At 32.5% G+C, this 17,307-nt stretch overlaps 2 protein-coding genes across 6 annotated transcripts; one reads left to right on the forward strand and one right to left on the reverse strand.

Annotated features, from left to right (window-relative positions):
- LOC133694106 (glycosyltransferase family 92 protein At1g27200) lies at positions 1-2,219 on the reverse strand. The gene has a single exon (XM_062115547.1). The coding sequence runs from the start codon at positions 2,032-2,034 to the stop codon at positions 196-198; it is 1,839 nt and encodes a 612-aa protein (XP_061971531.1). The 5' UTR covers positions 2,035-2,219; the 3' UTR covers positions 1-195.
- Positions 2,220-8,558: 6,339 nt separating this feature from the next.
- On the forward strand, positions 8,559-12,551 carry LOC133694094 (probable serine/threonine-protein kinase PBL21). 5 transcript variants are annotated; one of them, XM_062115526.1, is made up of 8 exons: positions 8,559-8,786; positions 8,895-9,175; positions 9,257-9,301; positions 9,405-9,553; positions 9,711-9,900; positions 10,438-10,829; positions 11,117-11,460; positions 12,161-12,551. In XM_062115526.1, exons 2-7 carry the CDS (start codon positions 9,070-9,072, stop codon positions 11,414-11,416), a joined length of 1,182 nt encoding a protein of 393 aa, XP_061971510.1. In that variant the 5' UTR covers positions 8,559-8,786; positions 8,895-9,069; the 3' UTR covers positions 11,417-11,460; positions 12,161-12,551. The 5 variants fall into 5 exon arrangements, with proteins under 5 accessions (XP_061971510.1, XP_061971512.1, XP_061971511.1 ...); XM_062115528.1 differs by having other exon boundaries at positions 8,559-9,175; positions 9,272-9,301; XM_062115527.1 differs by having other exon boundaries at positions 8,559-9,175; positions 11,921-12,232.
- The last annotated feature ends 4,756 nt before the right edge of the window (positions 12,552-17,307 follow it).

A 17,307-nucleotide genomic window follows, 5' to 3' on the forward strand; every position in this document is an offset into this window, starting at 1 on the left:
TAAATATTAATTCAATGTTGTTCTGTATTTCCTTCGATCATATTCTCTTACACGCCTTCTAAAAAACTTAACCAATCAACTCAACAATTTCGTCGTCGGTTGAGCGAAACCAAAAAAAAAAAAATGTGGTTTAATCGATCTAGGGTTTCTCTATGCTGTTCCTCCTAATTAAAAAGAATAAAAGAAAAAGGTTAATCATATTTGCCATGCCATTTTACTTCCTGCCATGGTTTGGTTCTCAAACCATCTTTGTGCAAGCAGCTTCAACCTATCGTCTTGCACTTCACAAAACTTATGTTCCCACCCTGATGGCTCCACTGCTTCAAACCCTAATCCCGGCGCCCTATCTTTCGACAAAGGATTCAAACCTTTTGTCCAGTCCACTACGTACGCTGACACTCTTCGCCGGAACTTGACCTTAAATTCAGACCATGCTTGGTACTTGTAATGGTTCACCACAGCAACTTCTAAACTAACTGGCTTCGTTCTGTACCCCTCCTTCAACTTAAAATGGTGTATTGCATTAAGCAGTGAATGTTCAATTGCTTCTAATAAGACTATAGACTTGTGACGATTATCTTCTTTTCTCCTGCAAGTATACCCTTGCGTCACCCCTTCCAATGGATGTGTCATCTGATTCGACGGACCAAACTCATTGCACCGAATCGAAACCTGACCAATCGGCCGAGGATCCGACCACCACTGGGTTTTCGGCAATAAGGATCTTAACATCGGATCATCAGGCGAAGGTTGTAATGAAGTAACCCATGATGGTGCAAAAACAAACTCATCAACATCTAAATACATCATCCAAGTGCATGAATCCTTAGCATACAAAGAAGCGTGAGAGAAGCCAGCTTCTTGAGTCTTAGGCCAAATCCAAAAGAACGTTTCAATGTTATAGCCCTCTTGATTAAGCTCCTTAATCACCCTCATCAAGTCATCATCACTGTCATTATCGTATAGCACAAACTTTTCTACTCCAATCTTCGAATGGTACATGACCCATTCTCTCAAGAACTTAGCCACGTCAAAAACCATGGTGCTGGCGCACAATAGCGACTTCGGCCTTTCAATTTCTAACTTGCGCCATGGAATATAGTACGCGACAGAAGGCATCATGAAACTGCTTTCCCCCTGGTGACGAATCTCAAGGGAGACTTTAATCCGTTTGTTTAGGCCGTTACCTTCCCCGCCATAACCGAACGACGTTAAATCTGGACGTTCGCACCTGAACACTTCTTGAATGGAGCTGGTAACGGCTGTTCTGACCGCGTTACTGCTAGTCTCATCAATAAAAACGCAAGTTAACTCTTTGGGGGACAGGTTAATCCCTTGCCGATGATTCAATCCTTTGACGAACAAAACGACATCGTTTTCAGTCGAAAACGACTCGTAAGCAAGGCGAGTCCATCTCATCATCGGCTCCGGCGGCGGAGAAGAAACCAGGAACTCCTCTCCTGAGCGAATCAAAACAGGCGACAAGAACGGCAACCGCCGGCGATTTCTCTTCGGAAGGCCGCACTTGAATGTTGTCTGATTCGTCCAAGGCAAAACACCGGAGAACCTCGCCGGAGAAGTCTCATTGTTCGGATAAAGACACAAGAAATCATTGCCGGATATTGAAGCAGTCATCGGAGGAGTACTTTCCGGCAAGACAATCAAAAGAACCTCCCAATCAGGTAACAAAACAGAGACCGATTTTACCCCCGAGGAATCTTGAATCGACGCCACGTGTCTCGTCAGGTAATTAACGTCTTCTTTAATGGCAAGAGAAGAGGAGGAGGGGGAATATCCTGGTATCTTAGAGATGGCGGTTAGATTAACAGACGGAAAGCTGATTTCCGTTGAGGCATAGATTGGATTGCAGGAGGAAAAATAAAGGGAGAAGGAGGCAAAGAGGAAAACGGAGAGGAAGAGGAAAAGAAACGCCGGAGAGACTTGACGACGCATCGTTTCAGAGAATTCAAAAGGGCGAGGAGAAATTAAGAGTAAACGGAGAAGTGGTGTGGAGGGGGATTTCTTTATATTCATTGTATTTTCCCTCTCAATTTCATAAGAAAAATAAAAAAGTCAAGAAGATGAAGAAGAAGGAAGTTAATTTATTTAATTAGTTAAAATAAATAATAATAATAATGAAAACTGCGGATGGCGAGAGGGAGGGCAGGGAGAAATCACAGAGCATATATAGAAGAAAAGAAACTGGCGGAACTTTTCAGAGGTGGCGAGCTGATGGGCCGGGCCGGGTCGCATAAGAAGGCGGCAGGGGCGGCTTCTTATTCTGTTCTTCGGCACGTTGTTATTTTACTTGGATTGTGACTATTTATTATAATGCTGATTTTATTTAATTACTTGGAGATTCTTTTCCTAATCACTTACTTTGTGACAATAATTTACTAAATAAATGGGTTTTTTAAATAAAAAAAGATGAACAATATAATTTGCATACATAAACACTTTTTAGCGGTGTACGTAAGAGATTAGATTTATTTTTTATATTTAGTTAGTGTTAATTATAGATTTAATTCCTATCATAAATCTAATAATTAAAAAGATATTTCTTTAGTTAACTATCATTGTTTTTCTAATTTGAATGAATTATAAAAAACATGAGATCATAACTATTATAAATTATAGTTTTCATTTTTTTATGAAGAATAATTGTTATTTTGATGTGTTTTTTTTTTGTTTTTTCATTGCAAAAACAAATCCATCTTCATTTCCACTAACTAGACATGTTTTCTAGTTTCTTATTAAAAAAGAAAGAAAAATGGAAAAGGAAAAGGAATTTTGTTTTTTTGGTGATTAATTTATTCGGTAATGTTTGGTCATCGGTGGATTGCATGCATCATGTTGGATTGGATTGGACTGCCACCATGATTCTATTCCTGGAGATATGGTTCTGTGTGCCAGGAAATTGATTTATTAATATATTAATATATTGAGCAATTTCCATAAAATATTAACTTAGCTTATCCAAGCTGGCTACCAGAATAAAAAAATTCAGGAAATATGCTTCTTGATAGCAATATTAATACAGTGAATTAAGTCTATTATGTGAAAAAGGTAAGAAATCTTTTAGTGATTTATTGATCTAAAATCTAAAATCGCTGCTTCCACAATTAAGTTTTGGAATTCACATATATACTAATTAAATCTCTAATTCGGTTAATCTGTAAATATATGAGTTGATCTGTATCTTGATTTTTTATTTTTTAAAAAATACCATCTAAGAAGATATCATTATTTTAATAAATAAAAAACAGTTTATATATAAAGATGAAACCTAATTAATTAATGATGGCTGGTTGTATTATTAAATTAACTAGGAAGACAGGATCAAATATGACTGCTGTGATTTTTGCCAGATCAAAGAGAATATTATAATATGTTTCTTGTAAATGCATTGGCTTGCATGACCATCAAGTCGGTCTTACACGTATTCTCTTCGTGGCTGGACGAGGTCGGGCTGACTGTCTATTGTATTCGCACGCACGTTATATAATTTTCTCCAGTGGCGTTTTATTAATTATGGAAACGTTTCCCTTTTCAATTATTTTTAATTTGAAAAGATTATTCAATCGATGATATTTTTTATATAGTTTAATATATCAATATCAAAAATTAAATAAAAAATATTATTATATTTTTTATTGAAAAACACCACACACACCATGGTTATAATATTGTACCATACATACACACTAAGCATACAATATAACCTCTTGTGCACTTCGATATATATATTGTCTCTGCAGTATTACAATACATATTTGCTGGGTTTTTTGTATAGGTCACAATAAAATAAATAAATAAATAAATTATTCGTATCATTTAATCTTTAATAATAATAATAATAATAATAATAATAATAGACAAATAAACTTGGATGTTAAAGAAATTGTATTGATGAAACATAAACAGAAATTGGATTTCACGTTACAAATATAAAGGCAGGCATTTACATTAACGATGAAATGAATTTTCAAATATAAAGGCATTTATTTACATTTCGTGGTGAAACGAATTAGTTGTCTATAAATCTACAATAAAAGCCTACAAATTTAAATGATCAGGGTATTTAGAAGTGTCATTGTGGTTGTTTTTCAAAGTATTTTTTACTCAAAAAAATATATCAATAATATTTTTTTTAATTTTTAAAAATTATTTTTAACATCAGCACATCAAAATAATTTAAAAACACCAAAAATACATTACTTTAAAAACAATTTAAATTTTTTAAAAGTACTTTAAAAAATCACTCCCAAACAGGTTTTAATTAAACTTGAGAAAAGTGGGTATAGTTCTGCGCGCGTGTCCTTAAATTTTCTTTCATACTTACTTTCTCCTTTCAATAGCAGTTCCTGTTAACCATACGACATTTTTTACGAGTTAAAACTCTTATAAATCAACAACAGTCCTGTAATTACGAAAAAACATTCAAAATCTTCAAATATATAATCATGGAAATTAAAACTAGATTGAAAAATAAAAATAGAAAATAATAAAATTAACCAAGGAAAAAAAATAACAAAAACAATATTATTTTTTTAAAAAAAAAAACACAAATTCTTTGGAGCTGGATCCAATAGAAATCTAACCCGAATTAATTTGCAGAGTCAACTAATTAAATCGCAGGTAAATATTCTCCTTGAAAAGGAGTACTTCCCTTGTATTAAAAGTCTCAAAATCCAAGACGTGCGCTGGAAATTAAACTTTATGTGTACTGTAAACCACTGAACAACATTCAGAAGTCTTTTTTTTTTTTTTTCCCAAAATATTTCCCATGAAATCATTGATTTTCAAAAGTTTCAACAAGGAAAGTTGCGATTGCTCTTCCTTTTCTTTCTTGATCTTGTGATGAGGTGGCTGCATACAAGAATCTTGACTGTAGACGTACGAGGGAAGCCCCATCGATCTGGCTTAGCGTGTCAAGGGCAAGAAACGAATTGCCTGAGCAGCAAGTGAGCAGGGAACCGCGGGGCATGGCTTTACAGCTAGAAGCTTGACTGGTTTTCACATTTTCTCAGGCGCAAGTTTGGGCTTAATTCCATAGCACACAAAGTTCATTCCTTCAACTTTATGCTCCAATATATAATTCCATCGCATATATATATATATATATATATATATATATATATATATATGGATGTTGGATAAAGGGCATCATATCATCATATCCTTTAATTGCTTGAAAAGTTATCAAATTAATTAATACGTCTAACTTTAGCTTGAATATTCTGATCGATCGTAAAAGAAGAAAGAATAATAAAAATTATTCTCTAATCCCAACTAGTGTTGGGATGTTGTGCAAGTCACTTTTGTGAAGAAAAATAAAATAAAATAAAATTGGGGAGGGGATTTATAAAAAAATAATTGCGAATATATCACATTGGAAAAATGAAGGCATACAAGATAAATTAAGAGCATGAAAATATCTTTCTGTCTAATCATTATTTCTTGTCTTTAATTTAGTGATGATCATGTCTTTTCGCCAATAAAAGCATTACAACACTCTCACATTCATCCATATCCATGCTTGCTATTTCAAGCACATTTTCAGTGGAAAACTATACCTTAAATTCAACATATATATATATAATTAATGATTCAAGGATTGACTTGAAAAAATCACAACTCAAAATCCTAATCCGAACTAAGTTTCAACTTGTACATATCTTTACAATGACAAACTCTATTGACTCGATTAGATGGACACGTGATTTAGTTGACCCACTAACCCAGTGATCCAAGCCCCTTTCAAGATGAGATCTCGGGTCGGGTCTTATCATACTATCAAAAGCAAAGCATGAGTAGCATTTTTCTATCTCGTTAATGTTGGGCACGAGCCTGTTACAACTGCTGGGCCAAGACAAAGAATATGGGCTTGAAGTCCAAATAAGAGAAACGTCTAAACAGTAAAGTAAGGCTGGGAACTCCCCAGCCCGTTAAACTACATAACAACGGCCCGTTAGCACCACCTTACAAACATGCTGACCATAATACCCTTATCGAGAGACCAAATTCAGTCCTGATATTTGATGGTGGGATATAACGAAAGAGCAGAAAACAGTAAAGAAATTGTATGGTCTGCCACGGTAAATGCCCTTTTCATCTAGGGTAAATCAATTCATCGGTGAGGTCAACATAGTTTTTGTTTTTTTTTTTTATCTAATTATAAAAAAAAATATTTGATTAATCAAATATCTTGTATTTTTTTATTGGACTGCATGTATATAATTACATAAAAAAATCTATTTTATAACAGATTTAACTAATATATATTTTTTATTTTTTAAAAATTATAACTAATTTTTTTAAATATATATTTTTTAAAACCACAAAAACAAAAACTATTGAAAGTTCGACTAAGTATTTGTATTGCAATAACAATTATTTTTTAAAATATTTTTCGTTTAAAAATATATTAAAATAATTTATTTTTTAAAAATTAAATTTAATATTAACATATTAAAAAAACTAAAAACACTGAAAAAAAAATTAAAAACACTTCTCCAAAAAAAAAAAAAAACAACAATGGAATCGGCATTAACTGTGGGTAAATAATGGACCCGTGCATGTCGAGGTGGTCATGAATCATGATAGCGACGTGGACCACTGTTTTGTAAAGAAGCTTCGGCTGGGCTTTTCATTCGACGGTGATTTTAACTTAGGGATAAAAAGGACAAAAAAAATTCTAAAGTACTATCCGCGTATCCTTCTGATTTATTGGTCTTGGGATAGAATTATAAACAAGTAAATTGTTCTCGTTAAGAGACAAAGGCTATAAAAAACAAAGAACATATTTCCTTATATTTTCTTTTTTTAAAAAAAATAATTTTTTTATATATCTTTTATTTATTTTTATTTAATAAAATATATTGTTGTTTATTTTGTATATGTTCTTTCTATTTTGAAATATTAACTAACTGTAACAATATGATTTTTGTTCTGTTTTGAAATTGAGTTAAAAAATGAAGAATAAAATTCAAATAAGATGATACCGAGTTATATTCATTAAATATGTTAAATGAATCGATAATAATTTCCTTAATTACTGACGGATTGGTTAGAAAAATGGAAGAGGAAAAAAGTGACATTCTATTTATTTCTTTATTTATTTATTTTTATTAATCATTGTCACCGAAAGGCAAAGCTAGAAGAAGGCTCCCCCATGTTTCTACCATGACAAGTCTTTGGAGATGTTTGATAATGATAGATGTTTTTTAAAATATATATAATTTTAAATTATATTATAATGATATATATTTTTTATTTTGTTAAAATTTATTTTTAAAATTATTACATAAAAAAATAAAAAAAATTTAATTTAGAGTAAAAAAATTAATTTCTTTTAATAAAAAAAAGAGGTTGATTGAAACACAGCTCTTAACAGATACTTCACGTGGATGGTACAAAATGTATAAAAAAATCTTTGTTTTTAAGAAGAACAATCATAGAGTTTTATTTGAAAAAAATATTAAATTAATTTTTGAAATGATTTTCATATACTAATATTAAAAATATAAAAATTATCATCTTAAAATATTTCGAATTAAAAAAATCCTTTAAAAAATATACTCACCGAACACTCAACTAGCATATTTTTTTCAAGATGAGTGGAGTTTTCCTCGCAAGGTGGAGTCCCACACGCTCTAACATGATTTTTCAAGATGAGTGGAGTTTTCCACGTCAGGTGGAGTAAAATGGGGGGTTTGGAGGCTAGTTGGAAGCTTCATGGAGTCATTTTCTTGGAGATTCACACCATCCATAGACGCTAGCTAACCAATCATTCTCTGGTTTTGTCTCTATCAATCCTCTTGCATTTCACATCACGTCTCAATCTCTATAAAACCCCAACAAATTAGGTTAAATTTCTGCCCCTTGTGTTTTGGTGCTGGGCCTTCACGCGCTCCCAAATCCCAAGTCAATGAACATCACAATGAAAAAGGAGTTTTATATCCTAGTTAGTTATGAAACTCGATCCCTCTAAATACGTAAATTTTACTTCATACTTTTTTTTTTATTTTTTCAAGAAATATATGATCCAAACTTCGAGATGGATAGAGACAACATTACAACGCGGAATCAAAGTTATCCCACCAAAGCGAAGAATACATGTTTATAATCTAGTCCCTATACTCTTTATGTTTGGCAAAACAAGACCATTTGTTTTAAATTTGATAAATTCAAACCCTTTTTTTCCCAATTAAAGTTGATTTGATCCTCCTCATCCACCTCTATTACTAATCAAACAGCCAGATGAAAGCCAGATGTTAAAAAACAATCGGATGAAGATCACAATTAAAATATAGGATTTGATTTGACTAAACATAAAAAATAGAGGGACCAAACCATACCAGTTTACGATTTGGTCCCTGAACAAAAAGCACTCCACGCGTATAATCCGAAGATTTTTGCAGTAACACACACGGGGGGTTGACTGTTCAGTGTCAGAACAGGACAAAGAGAGAGACAACAAGGTCAAAACCGTAAAAGCAACCGCATCCACCGAACCGGAACGTTTATAAATGCGGGAAGAGAAACAGAGAGAAAAATGAAAAATCCAGTTGTGCGTGAAGCTGCATGGAGATCGACTTGCATTAATTTCAAAAAATAAGAATAGAGTAATTTCCCTTTTTATTATTAATTTTATGAATTTAATTTATTTGGAAAACTATTTTATTATCACTGCTTACTGGGCTGACAGTTTGCCGTTAAATCTGCCGCTCAACTTGTTCACTCTCCCTCCTCTTTCCTTCACTACACAAGTTCTAAGTTTAGGAGTACGTGTGATTTTCTCTATTTTGCCCTTTATTGAAAAATCTTCCTTGTTTCCATTTTTATTAATTAATAAAGCTCTGATTTTTCAAGAATGTTTTTCTGAAATCTAGGATCTCGAGGGACAAAGACAACATTGTCATTCAGGGTTTCCGTTTTTTTGTCTCTCCAATCAAGGAGGAGAGAAAAGGAACGGAACTTGTTTGTGTGTTCTCTGAGTTTTTTTTTGTTTTGTTTCTGGTAATGTAGCTTGGTTTGTGTTTTTTACTATAAAATATACAAAGAGTAATGAGGATGAGATGCTTTTCTTGCATAAAACCAAATCGAAACGATATTAAGATCGACACTGAACACGCCCCTCGATCTAGTTCTCGATGTTCTTATGGGTCCTCAGGTTTTTTTTATTATTATTATTTCCCATTTGTTTGTTTTTTTTTTTGGGTTTTGTTTATTTGTTTATTTTGATAAAGATAAGGTGTGGGATTTGTAGGTACCCAGAACGCAAGGTTTAATGTAAATGGTAATTGCTATTTAATTTTTTTGGGATTTAATTTGTTTTTTATAAGCTTTGTTTTCGTGTTTAATTAATTATTTGGATTCTTATATTAAAAAATGGGGTGCAGAACATGGGAAGAATCAGAGTCCCGAGGATGGGGCTCGTAGTTTTACATTTCGTGAGCTTGCAGCAGCAACAAGAAATTTTAGAGAGGTTAATTTGATTGGTGAAGGAGGTTTTGGCAGGGTTTATAAAGGCCGGTTAGAAACAGGGGAGGTAAGTTGCTGTAAACAGTTATAGAATTTATGTAATTGTTTTGATTAGTTTATGAATGTGGCTTCTTTTTGGTTGCAAGTAGGTTGTTTGTTGTAATTTTGTGGTCAAACTGAGACCCTATCCTTTTGTTTGGTTTGGTTTGGTTTTTGATGATTAGCTTGTCGCGGTGAAACAACTTAATCAGGATGGTCTTCAGGGGGATCAGGAATTTATCGTGGAGGTTCTTATGTTGAGTCTGTTACACCATTCCAATCTTGTTACCTTGACTGGCTACTGTACTTCTGGTGATCAGAGACTATTGGTTTATGAATACATGCCGATGGGTAGTTTGGAAGATCATCTTTTCGGTAAATTTCTTTTGCATCTTATGCATAGTTTTTTAATGTTCTGCAATCTTCTTCTGATTTGTTATTCAATGATTTGTTTAGTTTCTGATTTATTTTTTGTGTCAGATAATTCATTGCTACTAAACTCCCTGCCCCATCTTGCCACCCTCTATTTATCCCCTTGATACTGAAAATTTGATTATTCAACCAAAACACATGATTGCCACCCTCTATTTATCCCCTTGATTGAAAATTTGATTATACAACCAAAACAGATGATTAAGCAAGTTATTTTGATCTTACAAGTTTGTCTTGTTGATGTTCCGATGGATATCAATGATAATCCTTCCTGGAATCTCATTCACCTGTATGATTTCTCTTTTTCTTGATAGGTATATATATATATATATATATATATATATATATGCTTTCTCATTGCTAGCTATTCTTGATTCCGCGCATGATTTCATGTTTTTGGCATAGGAGAAAAGTAGATGATTGCTACATGATTTTCAGCTAGCATGCTTTTTGATAATTGATACCGTAATTGTTTCTCAGATCTAGAACCTGGTAAAGAGCCATTAAGTTGGAGCACTCGGATAAAGATTGCTGTTGGTGCTGCCCGGGGTCTCGAGTACCTACACTGTAAAGCAGACCCACCTGTTATTTACCGTGACCTGAAATCTGCAAATATCTTGCTGGACAATGATTTCCAACCAAAACTATCAGATTTTGGAATTGCAAAATTGGGACCTGTTGGTGAAAATACACATGTTTCAACCAGAGTTATGGGGACATATGGATATTGCGCTCCAGAGTATGCCATGAGTGGCAAGTTGACTCTCAAGTCTGATATTTATAGTTTTGGTGTTGTTTTGTTGGAGTTGATCACTGGGAGAAAGGCCATAGATCGTTCTAAGAAGCCAGGAGAGCAAAACTTAGCTGCCTGGGTGAGTTAAAAACTTGAACTTTTTTCCAATTTATTTTTGTTCTGCTCTCATTGCTCATCCAAGCAATCAGCTTATCTGAGAGTTTAATCATAATTGTTTGTGATGCTGGGTGTGCACTCGATGCATCTTCAATCCCCATCCAGGTAATGCCAAAAGCTCAGTTTAATTTCCAAATAGTTGTTCTTTGGAGTAATTTGCTGACCCTTGTACAGCAAAATGTCAGACCCAAAATAACTCCAACAAACTATAATGCATCGATTCTTTTTTCTTCTCAATATCCACTGTAGTCTCAGCCGTTCTTGAAGGACCAGAAGAAATATTGCCAATTGGCTGATCCTCTGTTGGAAGGGTGTTATCCTCGTCGTTGTTTCAACTATGCAATTGCTATAACTGCAATGTGCCTTAATGAGCAAGCCAGTTTTCGCCCTCTTATTGGTGATATACTGGCTGCCTTGGAATATTTGGCTGCACAGTGCCATGTCTCAGAATCCAATAGTGGTCGGGTACGAGGTACCAATCCATCATCACCATATTCTGACAAGGTCGTTTCTCGAGAGCGAGATTCTTGGAGTAGAGCTTCTATTTGAATGATGTGGAGCAAAAGTTATTGAAACCCCTTGATCTCTGTACTGTAAGTAACCAATTCCCATTGTCTTGAACTTTTAGAATTTTTTGGTTGCTGAAGGCTTTCAAACTTCCCTTGAAATATTTTATCTTGTGCATTTTATTTTAAAACTTACATTCATTAGAAAGTGCAGATAGACATATGCTCTTAGCAAAGAGATTTTAATATTCCATGAATTGTTATTATTTGGTGAACGTATACCAAGATTGCTATATTTTTATATAGTTTACCGGGTTATTTGCTATATTTATACCATTCATTTCACCCTCATCAATGAATTAAATTACATACTTTCACTGTGGCTAACCTGTTTATTTAGACAGTCTCAGTTTCTATACATGTCAGAGCTAAGAAATTGATCATGTCTGCATCGTAAAAACCCGAAACATTATAATGACCTGTACAGTTTTCTTTTTTACGTTTTTGATTTGCATCCTTAAAGTTCTAGTCTTTTGTAAAATGATAGGTTAAGGTATGGTAACTTATCTCGAGGAAGGATCCTTTTCCTTGCAACACCCCTGCCCGTTTTGTTTCCATTCTTGCCAGAACCAAACTCACTTTGGTGATCCATATACTTCATGGGCTCTATTTTGGGAAGTTGTTTTTTAGCTGCACTTGTTATGCATGATATATTTCCATAAACGATGCTTGATAGATTGGTCCATACTACTGTAGTCATGAGACTGTTGTTTCTCTGTGCTTGCAGGTGTCTTGCCAAGCTGAGGGGATGGCTGTTGTGTTTCATACCATGTAAAAGCGCATCGATACAGTGGGCAAATATGTTTATTGACATATATGTATAGACAGACTGTTGGGGTTTGGAGTAAATGATTTTTTGCTTACGAAAATCAGGATAAACATATGTTTCTTCTAAGCCTGCTGAAGTTTGTACTTGCATTGAAGTGAGAATTCTTTGCAAATGGCATTAAGCAGCAGGCTTTTAGAATTGTGTTTAGCACTGCTTGAGAGGGATTGGATTTTTGTTAGATACGTCTATGCTATGATTTTCCATGTTTGTTTCTCCCCCTTTTCAGATCATTCAACATGAAATAGAGAATCAATAAAGGAAGTATGTACCATGGAGCATAATTGTTGAATTCTTGAGCATTTTTAATTTTTTTTCTTTAGAAGGTCCACCAGGCCTTCTACCTCCCATTTCTGGAGAGTAGCTATGCTTCCCTTAAAACACCCGTCCGAGCAGCAGCCCTATATATGCTAACTAAGTACCAATGAAGATGAATACATAGTTAAAATACTCAACCCTAGAGTTGGCCTGGACTAATTACCTAGGTTGCAAATTGGATGGGTATGATACAGGCCATCCCAAGTTTTTTTTTTTAAAAAAAAAACAAAACAAAGATGTTGATTTTTTTTGAAAAAAAAGATTAGGTTTTTCTACTGGACTAAGCCTGATTAGGTCATGGGTCGGCGAGTCCATGAATAGATTGACCCATTGAGTCTTGTAAATAGGAATGAATATCCATTCAGTGAAGAATGTTGTCGATAATTTCCCTAGGAAGAAATGCCACTGCCTTCTTTCCGTCCCCTGTTCTTGGAAGAACTAGCATTCTCTGTCTTGAAGAATGCTGTCGATAAAACAGCGTCATTTCGAAGAAAACTTGAAAGAAAAAGTCAACGAACATCAACAAATTTCCTTGATCGAAACTTGTCTAAAACCAAATCGATAAACTTTTTGGGTTTGCGATCTAATTGAGAATGAGTATATATGAAGGATTAAATTGAGGTTTCCCAAAACATTGAACTGGCTAGAAATCAGGTTCATGAGAAGATTAAATGATAAAAAATCCCTCCTCCCAGAACATCCTGAGCTAGAGGAGCATTCACTAATCTCTAAGCTTTTGAGCATGAAGTTCCCCTATGAACAATATTGCAACTTGCGACTGTTCCCCGAGGAGACCTCCAAGGCCTCCTCATCAACAAGAAGCATATTCTTGTGGCAATCAAAAGAATGAAGCATTTGATCTTCTGCTTTGCGAGAAATACAAGGGCACATGTATTGTATAATGTTGATGTCCATGTGGGTCTTGGAAGCATACTGTTATCTTAGTAATCTTTGGACAAAACAATTGGATTTTTAAAATGTTGGAGTCTTTGTGACCATCCTTGGGAGTTGCTTCGAGCGGTGGAATCTTCTGAATTCTATTTATGATTATAGGTTTATGTTATGATTTTTTCTTAGTTGGAGATGTTTAGGATGCATTTGCTGGTTAAAAATTATGTAATTGATTGGTATAATGGATTTTGTTGTTATTATTGGTTGTTGCAAGGTTATTGAACCTGATGATGCTCATAATTGCGGGTTATAGATTAAACACGTGGATTTGAGTTAATTTAAAATATTAAAATAATATTGTTTTGAATTTATTTTTAAAATGTAAAATTGAATTTTAATTAAGTTGATTGAGTCACGAATTGACCTGGCATATCACTCAGGTTTGATCAAGTCAACTTCCACTGAAAGTTTTTAGGCCTGATTGAGGCTAGATTCCGAATTGACTAGATTCTTAATTGATCTGTCAGGTCAGACTAAGTTTAATAACACTAACTTAGCTTAATCGATTAATTTTTTAAAATGTGATTAGTTTGAATCTTACACACCAATGTACCTATAATAATTTCCAACAAAGAGTAATGCAGTGTGATACAGTTGAAATTACGTTTTATTTTAGCCATGTTTTTAAAGGCTAATTAACATACATATCACAATTTTACATAGATTTAACTGAAATTTTTTTAAAAAACCCTTGTTAAGAAAAAAACTATTTTTTTAATATTTTTAGTATTATACTGCAAGATGATTTTTACTTGAAATTATATTAATTTTTTGTGTTATTTTAATATCAACACGTTAAAATTATAACATTTAAAAAATATTAATTTAATGTTTATATAATATCAAACATATAATAAATTACTCTTCGTAATATATTTATTTTCCTAAATATGAACAGAGGAAAGCTGACAATCTCTTACTCGGCCGAGACAGAGTGAGAAAAGCGTGGCCCTGACGGTCACTGAAAATGTAATGATTCATTCAGATATCACTCCTCCACGAGAAAAAAAATGCATGTGCTTTGATAACCTTCAAAAAGATACGAAAGCTACAATTGCCCACCAACTTTAAAAAGGGTAGGGTCATTTTTAAATAAATAAAAAAAAAAGAAAAAGAAAAAGAAAATGGAGGTGATGTCTAATATAGACGACGACGACGACGACGACGACGACGAGTGTCTGTTTCCTAAGAAATTTCTGTTTGAATTTTCTCTCTTAAGAAATTCTTGGCCCATCATATAAAACAATAAAGTCCAAAGAATTATAATAAATAATGTCTTAGCTTAATGGGTTTAACACTGTTGTTTATTTGTTTAATCCCCCTTCTCACTGTTTTTTGACGTAGTCGGTCAGCCATTTCCTTAGAATATCATATTGGCAACATAGGCAGTAATTTTCTGTCTCGTCAAACATTATTATTAAATAATTAATTCAATCTAAAAATTTAAATAATTATATGGGATTTTAAAATATAATTTATATTATTTTTTAATATTTTTTTTAAATAAAAGTTCTTTAAACTTGAAACTTGCACAAATTTATATTACCATGTACTTAATTTTTATCAAATACATAGAAAATATGATATTTAAACTCGTGATCCTTTCATTATCAAGATTATGATATCATATTAAAAAACCATCTCAACCTAATAACTTAAACTATTAAGTAAAACTTCAAAATATAATTTATATTATTCTCTAACAAAATTATTACCGTCAAAGCAACAGTAACAACAAGATTCTACATTGCATGAAAAAGTATGTTTATTAAATGAAATTTTATAGTATTTGAATCCAATAGCAACTCAAATTTAAGGTATACTGTTCTTGGTCTCTTGGCTAACATAAAAGGGAGATATGGACTTTGCAAGTGTCAATCTCTAACTTCTAATTTGTCATTATCCACTACTATAATATTATTTTAAAAAAACTTTAATTTAAGTTGTGTTTGGTTAGTATTCCATAAAAAAAATACAAGAACAAAAATATATTTAATTAAAAAATAAAGATATAAAATAAATACATATCTAGAAAGCTTTTGAATAAATTATTATATTTTCAATATAATAAATACATGAAGATAATAATAATACATACATACATATATATATATATATATACACACACCTTCATGGTTTATTATATACAATTGGATCCTGGTTTTCAAATTTTCTTTATATAAAAAACAGTGTTTTCAAAATATTGTTTTCTTTTTCACAAAGAAATTTTTTTAAAAAAATATTTATGACAATTATTATATTAAACCATCAAAATTTTAAAAATAACAATAATTTAACATTTTTATTTTCTTAAAAAAATCTAATAATTGCTAGTATTTTTTTAGCAGAAAAAAAATTTAAATTACAAGGGTATTAATTCAATGTGATCCAATTGACTTTGCAGGTCGAAAGACAACTCAAATCAATTTTTAATATTAAGACGACAACGTATTGAGTCAATTCGGGTTAACCTTTTGAATCCATGATTTGGGTTATGAGACCATGTAGTCCCATATAAAATAAATTAAAATAAATTATGAAAATCAATTCTCAATCAATTGAACATTAAAGGATGAAATCGAAAAAACTTAATTAAAAAAATTAAAAAAACACGAGTCAATTGTCAAACCAAACAGGGTCATTAGATAAGGAAAAAATCCATTCTAAAATAAAGACACAATAAAACGATTAAAGTCTACCATGATTAACTTACAAAACTCATAACTTGGACAATAAGACCAAAATAGACTCATAAAAAATAAACCAAAATAAATCATGAAATCTAATTAATAATAAATATAATATTAAATAATAAAATTAAAAAAAATATTAATTAAAAAAATTCAAATCAATCATATTAACTTATCAAAGCTAATATATGAATCAAGAGATTAAAAGAACTGTGTAAAAAACAAACAATCAGTAAAAATTGCATGCTATTCAAATGACTCAAACCCAAATCGCATAACCATGACCTTCGAGGACAATTTCATCAGAGATAAGAAATCTCCTGAAGTTTAGCTTCGAACTGCTATGAATATTTATGAGGTAAGGCCATGCGCCATGCTTTGCAGTGGCTCCAACTTCATGGGGATCAACAATCGATGTACAAAGTTTGTTCGATTATATGATTGAATTTTTTCAGTGATATTAGAATTTTATATAGATATTAATTTTAGATCCGGTATGATTCATAGTTTTGAAATCATCCGAGACTAGAATCGAGCCTCGTTTAAAAAAATAAAATAAAAAACTCAAGGTGATTCACAACTCAATTATCCTAGTAATATCCGGTAAAAAATTTGATTGTAATCTGTTGCCTTTTCATTTTTATTTTTTAATAAAATAACGTCGTTTTGATTTAAAATAAAAATTAATCTGGTAACCCGGTCAAAACCCGGAACCTAGATTTTAAATTAGATCGGGTTTAAAAACTTTGATAAGATTAATTAAAATACATATAAACGGATCCATAAATTCATATTAATTAAAAAAAACAATGGACGTACAAAACTCTTGAGACAGGCATGGGAGACTTTGCCTTGCATACCTCGCAAGGTCATTTTCTCGACTTGCTGGACGGTTTCCTCTGTGTATTTTGCTTCCTTGGTCTGCATCGTCCCTTCATATGTAATTGAAATTCTATTCAAGTATTTGTTGGCATTTTCTCCTTCGTCTCTCAAAGATTTATTAGTGCATTGGCATGGATGAGAGTAGCACGTTGTTCTTAAAAAAAAATGAGAAGGATATTTTACAAGTGCTATTTTACCCCTTCTTCT

The sequence above is a fragment of the Populus nigra genome, chromosome 5 (assembly GCF_951802175.1).
Source record: "Populus nigra chromosome 5, ddPopNigr1.1, whole genome shotgun sequence".
Taxonomy (NCBI): domain Eukaryota; kingdom Viridiplantae; phylum Streptophyta; class Magnoliopsida; order Malpighiales; family Salicaceae; genus Populus; species Populus nigra.

Bases quoted from the DNA above. Each gene is read 5' to 3' on its own strand.
- LOC133694094 (XM_062115526.1), top strand. From the start codon at position 9,070: ATGAGGATGAGATGCTTTTCTTGCATAAAACCAAATCGAAACGATATT. The intron at 9,302-9,404 runs GTAATTGCTATT...AATGGGGTGCAG, and splicing joins CGCAAGGTTTAATGTAAATG to AACATGGGAAGAATCAGAGT. The intron at 10,830-11,116 runs GTGAGTTAAAAA...TATCCACTGTAG, and splicing joins AGCAAAACTTAGCTGCCTGG to TCTCAGCCGTTCTTGAAGGA.
- LOC133694106 (XM_062115547.1), bottom strand. From the start codon at position 2,034: ATGAATATAAAGAAATCCCCCTCCACACCACTTCTCCGTTTACTCTTA.